The 8,015-nt window shown below is 48.5% G+C and overlaps 1 protein-coding gene across 1 annotated transcript; it reads left to right on the plus strand.

The window, feature by feature from the left end:
* The first annotated feature begins 347 nt into the window (after positions 1-347).
* On the plus strand, positions 348-7,749 carry LOC147356145 (uncharacterized). The gene is made up of 3 exons (XM_086342306.1): positions 348-5,215; positions 5,793-5,907; positions 5,973-7,749. Exons 1-3 carry the CDS (start codon positions 5,118-5,120, stop codon positions 6,108-6,110), a joined length of 351 nt encoding a protein of 116 aa, XP_086198432.1. The 5' UTR covers positions 348-5,117; the 3' UTR covers positions 6,111-7,749.
* The last annotated feature ends 266 nt before the right edge of the window (positions 7,750-8,015 follow it).

Raw genomic sequence — 8,015 nt, forward strand, 5'->3', positions numbered from 1 at the left:
GCCTCTAGATGTACTATGTCTCATAAATCTGAGCAGAATGAATGATTCTTCGATGGATGAATGGTTGATGGAGTGACCAGGTCACTATGTACATGATGAGGAAAACCCAGGATCATTATATGGCTAACTAGGTTGACTTTTTACACCTTAACCTTATTTATTGAATGCTGGTGAGGCTGAGATCTGAAGGACCCACAGGAGTCAGTGCAGGGGAGGGCACCTGGCGTCCAGAAGAGCCCCGTGAGGCCTGGAGGTAAGGGAGGGTGGGTGCGGGAGGTGAGGGGCTCAGGAACAGCTCATGGGTGATGGGCAGGGTCTGCAAAGGTGAGCGAGGGGCTGCAGAGCAGCCGGAGCCAGGCTGAGAAGGGGATTCAACAACTTCCTGAGGATAATGGAACACAAGTGGACCTGTAAGTGGGGTGTTGTTGCAAGACTGTTTTTTTTTTTTCCTTTTTTAAAGCAAAAGGACCCTGACTGAAATGTAGAGAATGGATCAAGGTAGAGCGAGACCGAGAAGGCGGGAGCCTGTTTGTAAGGATGTTACCAAAATTGGGGCATGAGATGTGTGGTGGAACGCGGTAAGTCACTTTAGTCGTTTCTGACTCTGTGCGACTCTATGGACGGTAGCCCACCAGGCTCCTCTGTCCTCTATCCTTGTTCTCCAGGCAAGGATACTGGAGTGAGTATTCTGGACCCTGTCCTCAAGGGTCGTATGGGGTGGAGAACATAGACTCACAAACACATCATCATGTCACATTGCCAGGGCCATGAAGAGGAAGCACTGCCCTGCCAGGGATCAAAGACAGGCGCACGTGCCCTCCTCCAGGAGCTCTTCCAGATCCAGGGGTCGAATCCAGGTCTCCTATGTCTCCTGCACTGGCAGGTGGGTTCTTTACCACTAGCGCCGCCTGGGTATGAGCCAGTGGGGGCTAAACTAGGGAGGTGGCTGAGGGGATGGAGAAAAGCAAGGAGATGTGAGAGAGCTAAAGAGGAGAACAGACAGGACGCACTGAGAGCTGGGATTGACAGGCAGCCAGCTATGCTGGTGGTGAGGCTGGTGCAAAAAGAGTGGAGGACGAGGACGCTGAGGAACCTGGCTTGGGAAACTGGCGCATCTGAACTGAGATGAAGAAACCTTGGGGGAGAGGTACAACTGAGCTAAGAGAGAAAGGAAATAATGAATTATTTCCAGAAATTACTCTATACATAGATTTTGTAATGAGAGTCTTAATTATATGGTACACATAGATGTAGGTATACATAGATATAGATATATTATGATTGTTCAATGAATATGATAATATCTTCCCGTTATATTATAGACTCTTCATAGGCAAAACTTTTAGTAAGGGACAAACTATAAATAGATATGCAAACCATCAGAGAAAATGAGTCAGATATTCTGATCGAAGAGGGTATCTCATAGGCCACACACGTGCAAGAGTAGGTTGGGCAGCCAGTGGGCCCATCAACAGCATCTTCAGAGCATCTTTCCGGGAGAGACTTGTTCCTGGTGCAGTGAGTGATACAAAGAATATATGAAGAGCCTATGGTTGTACCCAAGAGGACTCAGGAGACTCAGTACCAGCCAGGGTATGAGGGACCCAGAAGGAAGTCTTGGTCTCTGGGAAAGGGGAAGGGCGTGGGTAAGGTTGGGGGGATGAGGGGGGAGTAAGATCTGCCAAAAGCTGTGACTATGAATGGAATCTAAAGAAAACTCCCCCAAGCAGCTGGAAAGAAAAAAAAAAGAGAGAGAGAGACTGTGCCTTTGAAAGTATTTTGTAATTTCTAAAGCTGAATACAAATTTAAGGGGCTATTCATTATGGTCCACATTGAAAACCATCAATTTAAAACTGACGGAAGCTTGTCTAACATTCATCTATAAAGCAACAGGGGTGGAAAGGAGATTTTTTACGACATTCCCCTTTGTACCTTTTGAATCATTCAATAATAATTTAAACAACATCTTTTAATCTATGTAAACCAATTCTCTCTTATCCATTAACAGTAGTGATGGAGAAATAAGTCAAATCGCCAGGATTTTTTGACTTGTCCAGAAACCGTAAAGAGAAGGCAATGCTGCATCTCACAGCGACTTCATTCATTCAAAAAGAATGTTGCCCACTCCTGAATAACATCAAGTGATCACAAATTGAGTTAAAAGGAAATGAGCTAGAGTGGCTATGGGGGAAAAGGGAATATGACATTAATGTACAGGACGTGGATTCCAGTTGGGCTAAACTTCTTGCTGTTAGTGGTGTTAGTTGCTCAGTCGTGTCCAACTCTTTGCAACCCCATTGACTCTAGCCTGCCAGGCTTCTCTGTCCATGGGATTTTCCAGGCCAGAATACTGGAGTGGGTTGCCAGTTCCTTCTCCAGGGGAGCTGAGCTACCAGGTGCCTCCATTTTTTCATCTGTAAAATGGGCATAACAAAACCTACCATGAAAGATCATTGTAAAACTCAACTGAGATAAGCTCTGTGAAGGCAGGTAGTGTTGCCAGTGAATTTGAGGTTTTTTTCTTTGATGCAAAAGAATTCGGAGACAAAGCAGAGAGGTTAAGGAAATAAAGTGAAAGTTTATTTAAGCAAGGGCACACTCTCAGAGGGAAGGAGAGCAGGCGGCAGGCAGGTGAAGAGCTGCCCTGCTGAGCTTCTTTGGCTAGCCGGGTATGAGGGATATGCATCGCTGATTCAATGGACATGAGTTTGAGCGAACTATGAGAGATGGTGAAGGACAGGGAAGCCTCGTGTGCTGCAGTCCATAGGGTCACAAAGACTGGGACATGACTGAGCGACTGAACAACAAATGAAGGGCTGGAATATTCACTGGGGAAGGAGGAGTTTGGTCGACTTTCCTGATTTTCATCCCAGCTCCATTTTCCCAAGGGGAGGAGGGATTTTTGTCCCCATTTAGCTTAGATTAGAAGTGTCTGGCATCCAGCATGGTGGAGTATTTCTTATCTGTAAGACTAATCTTATCTACGGAGAGCACAGTGCACAAAAGGTTACTTTGGACACAGGAGATTGCCTCCTTCCCCCAACTTTCTTTGTCTGCTACTCAGACCCTTATCACCCAGAATGTGTAGTTTCCTGCTGGTCTGAAGGTGCCTGCTTTCCTTTGTCTGCCACGGACCCCTGCTGTTTACAAGATGCCTGACTTCCTGCCATCTGGTCCTTGCCCCATTTCTCTGCTCATGCCTAGCTACCCGCCTGCTGTAACACGAGCACTCAATGACCTGCTGCTCTGTACCTCTGCTTGCTGAATCTTAGAAATACCAACTTCTACGTGCATCCACAGGAACGCTTTCAACTACAAATGGTGGCTACAGTAAAGTCTGCCCACAATTCGTGAGACCCAGGTTCAATCCCTGGGTCAGGAAGATCCCCTGGAGAAGGAAATGGCAACCCGCTCCAGTATGCTTGCCTGGAAAATCTCACGGACGGAGGAGCCTGGAGGGCTACAGTCCGTGGGGTCACAGAGTCGGACACGACCAAGTGACTAACACACTCAAATGACAGAAAAACTTGACTACAACGTCTGTGGTAAATAGGACTTACTTTTCTCACTGTATAATAAGAAATCTCTGGAAATAAGCAGTTCAGGGTGTCAGGCCAGTGTATGCTCCTCGGTCCTTTGTCTCGTCACAACGAAGATTTGGAGTGATGGACGTTAAAGCCCCCTCGGCGTGTCACAGCTCTCGGGTCTTGGACAGTCCGTGTTATAGCTCTCAGGTCTCGAACGGACCGGTTATAGCTCTTAGACAAATCAGTGTTACAGCTCTATTTTATTTAGAAGGTAGCAGGAAAATCCATCTTTGAGGCGTGAGGGCACGTTGATCCACAGAGGCTAAGAGAAGAGTGCCCCGGCACGTAGGAGAGAGAGAGAGAGACTGTTGGCTCCTCTTTTTATTTGTTTTTTTTTCTTCCCCCTGGGCCTGCCCTATGCAAATTGGGCTTAGTCAGGAGTGCTGTTCTACCAGAAGTCCTCACTCTGGTCCTCAGACCTTCCTTTGACCTTCCTCTGTTCTATTTTTGCAGGCTTTTCCCTTCCTTGTCTTTTAGCCATCGCCATTTTAGACTCCCTTTCCCTATTCCATCTACCTAACAAGGGCTCGGATAGACTAGGATAGGTGTCCAAAGTCCATATTTATCCAGAACCATTTCTGTTTCAGCATCTAAAGTCTTGCATTTCTAGATACTTCTCAGTCCCAAACAAGCCATGAGATTGGTCCCCCCGGGAATAATGGTCATCAGTGATGCTGTTATTGCAGGAAGGGGGACCCCTTTTAGGGCCCAAGAGTGGGCTTTTGTCGAACACGTGGAAATGAATTGTCCAAGGAGACACATGCGCTGACAAAGCAAGAGACTTAATTGGGAAGGGGCACCCAAGGGGAGAGCAGGAGGGTGAGGGAACCCAGGAGAACTGCTCTGCCACGTGGCTCGCAGTCTCAGGTTTTATGGTGAGGGGATTAGTTTCTGGGTTGTCTTTGGCCAATCCTTCTGACTCAGGGTCCTTCCTGGTGGTGGTGCATGCATTGCTTAGCCAAGATGGATGCCAGAGAGGAGGATTCTGGGAGGTGGAAGGACATCTGGCATCTCCTTTTGATGTTTCCTGAACTCTCCCAGTTGGTGGTGGCTTGTTAGTTCCATGTTCCTTCTCAGGACCTCCTGTTGTAAAATAACTCACGCAAATGGTTACAATGGTGGCTGGCCAGGGTGGGTGGTTTCAGTCAACGTGTTTACCGTAACAATACCATCAAGAACCACACGGTACGTTATTCTTTGTCACTTGGCCATTCTGACTGTTGCTTGCTGCATCACGGTTGCAAGATGGCTAGTGAGCCTCCAGGCATCATGTCTTCATTCCAGGTAGGAAGAAAATGGAAGGGCAAAAGGATCAAAGGCTTTCTCTTAGAGAGGTGTGCCTCTTAGCCGGGAAAGTCTTCCTTGAAGACTTGCCTTTACACTTCATTGAACTGTTTCACTTGGCCACCCCTAGCTGTCAGAGTAGCTGGGAAAATTGAGTATGTATTTTATTTCCAACTCTTCAGTAGAAGAACACAAAGGGAGAAGATCACAAAAGGCATGTGGCCAGCCAATCCACAGTGTTTGCTATGCCCCCTCCCTCCTTATTTTCACCCAGCAGCTATCAAACACCTGTGCTAGGGTCTGCAGAGGGCAGATGGAGGGTGAGACGCAATCCCCACGTCAGGTAAGCTCACGGGGTGGCCCCGGGCTGACCCGACACAGAGGTGATTATGTCAGAGGCAGTTAGGAGAGGGCGGAGAGTGCTTTGCCAGCAAATCTTGCCCAAGACGCTGGTGGGAATGACAGGGTGGTGGGTTATCTACGTAACAATGAGTACAGTGTCCTTTCCAAGTGAAGGTAAACCCAGAGGCGTGAGGGCAGGGCTTGGCCATGAGAAAGCTCCAGGAAGAAGAGCCAGAAGGTATGAGAAGCAGGCATGACTGTGTAGTAAGGGCTTCTCGTCTCTGAAGATGAGTTGCCTCCGGTCATTGTGACGCCATTAGGAAGCCATTCTGAAAACAGTGTGTGCGACGGGGGAGGTCTGAGGAGCCTTTGAGCGCACCCAGCAAAGAGCTGCACCAACTCCTCACGGAGACAGGTCACCTCAAGTAAATGAGATCCCAAATGCACCCTTGAGAGGGAGAAACCCAAATTTATTCCCTCTGCCTTGAGGATCCTGTTGGGTGGCCACACCCTCACCTTACTCCAGCTTGCTACCCCTCTGGGCCAGCTTCTGTCTCCCCAGCTTCTGTCTCCCCCAGCCCATCGCTGGATCCTTCTCCAGACTGCACTGACCAGCCTCTGAGCCAGGCGGTGCAGAGGCTGCGGCCTCCGCTGCCAACCAGAGCTGATGCCGGTGCCGGAGACCTGCCTTGGTTCCTGGGCGAGTGGCAGCATGCCCCACCCGCCCGGCGCTAGCCTCGGTCCCAGCTCCCGCTTTAATCTGTGTTCCGGCTACCACCAGCCACGGGAGCAGACCTGTAACAGTCTTTCACAGGCTTTCCATCATCTCATGGAAACATCTGAAAACAGCCCTTCAAGGTGCGGGAGTCCTTCCCAGGGAGCCAGGGATGAAGTGAGGCCAGGAAGGTTAGGCAAACTCCCCTGGATCACCTCGTCACTTAGTGATGGAGGTGGGATTCAAACCTGGGTTGGACTCCAAGGCTCCTGCCTTCCCCACTGACCCCATTTCTCTGCACGTAGCTGAGCTCTCTCCCAGAGCCCCTTTCCCTGCAAGCTCTTCTGTGCCCTGAAGACCACCCCAGGCCCTGAAGGCATCCTCTGATGAAAGGTCTTGCTCTCCAGAGACCATGATGAAGTTTCATTTATTCCTCCACCCAACAGATGTTTACTGAGTATCCCGTATCTGTCAGGCATTGCGCTGGGTTGCGGTATTATTTTCTGGTTTCCTGAATCTGCCCACAGCCCACAGCCAGACCTCCAAGGATCACTGGCCGCCAGAGCCCGCTCTGTCCTCAGGGCACCATGGCAGAGCTACCTGCGGCCAACTCAGACCAGCCCTAGTGCACAGCTGAACCCCTCTCCATTTCCCCTGCACATTAATGGCCCCTCATGGCCTGCTTCTTGTCCTCTTCTGCCAGATCTTTTTGCAGTTTGAGACTGGCCTGGTCACCTCTGAGCCTGTTCCAGTTATGGCATCTTAGTCACTGCTGTGCCCAAAGTCAGGCTCTCAGAGGATGGGAAAGAAATGAAACAGCCCTTAGATCCTTTTGATTCGTGATAAACAATATGGTGAAAGTGGAGATCACAGGAGAATATATTTTGTTGGGGAGAAGCTGCCAACGATCGCACTCTCCACTGGGCTTGGAGGAAGGGAGCCTACGCAGGTGCCATTGGAGGTACAAGAAACGGAGATTGGGAGAAGTAAAATGACCAACCAAGTCCACATACTGTCATTATGGTTTTTTTTTTTCCTTTTTGTAAAAGTAATACATGTTCATTGTGGAATATTTGAAAATACCGAATAGTAAAAAGAAAAATAAAAAATAAAAACACTCTCCAGTACTATTACCCAGAGATGATAACCACTGCTAACATTTTGTGTTTCCGTCTAGATTTTTTTTCTATGCACACATATGGGTTTATTCTGTTTTAAATCTGTACACATATGGGTACATACTGTTTTATATTCATCTTTTATCACTTAACATTATTTGGTACCATTTCCCCCTTGACACCAAGTGTTTTATTAAAATGTCATTTTCTGTGGCTGTATAATATTCCATTATATGGATATACCATAATTTGCTCAACCTATACTCCTGGCTATTTGGGTTGTTCCACTCTTCTGTTTTGTCCTATATAAATAATACTGAGATGAACATCTTTGAAATAATATATAAATATTTGTGCCCATACTTGATCTTTTCACTGGTCTGAATTCTGAGGGACAAACCACATATGAGAAGGCTGATGGCTGGGAAGCCCATCCCGCAGATTCTGACTGAGTAGATCTGGGGTGGGACCAAGAGCTTGCATTCCTCCTGTGTTCCCAGGTGATGCTGATCCAGGGACCACGCTTTGAGACCCTCTGCTGGAGTACAACGGGCTGGTGGGGGCAGGGCAGACACCCTCCAAGATGGCTACCACACCCTGGTTTCTGGGTGAATTCTCTCCTCTCATTATAATCCTGCATGGTGGTGCCAGGGCAAGAATGTTACCACTTCCTGTAAAAAGGAGAGGCCTCCCCAAGAAAGGCCCAAGATGTGGACAAGGTCGTGTTGGCCTGTCCCTGGGGCTCTCTCCCCCTCAGGGCCTTTTTTCTGAAAATTGACTCAATTCTGAGGAAGTTCTCTCACAGCCCAACTTTCTTCCCTCTGACTGATACCTGCATGCCAAGCTGTGGCTAAGGTATTCTCTCCCTCTCAGGCCACTCACTCCAAAGGCTCCCTGGTTCTGGTACTGGTCAGGCCGAGATTGCTGGGGGTGTCTGGGGCCAGAGCCTGCTGCAGGGTGTGGCTGCA

This window comes from Bos grunniens, chromosome 16 (assembly GCF_055505025.1).
Source record: "Bos grunniens cultivar Pamir isolate PY7600 chromosome 16, Bosgru_T2T1.0, whole genome shotgun sequence".
Classification (NCBI taxonomy): Eukaryota; Metazoa; Chordata; class Mammalia; order Artiodactyla; family Bovidae; genus Bos; species Bos grunniens.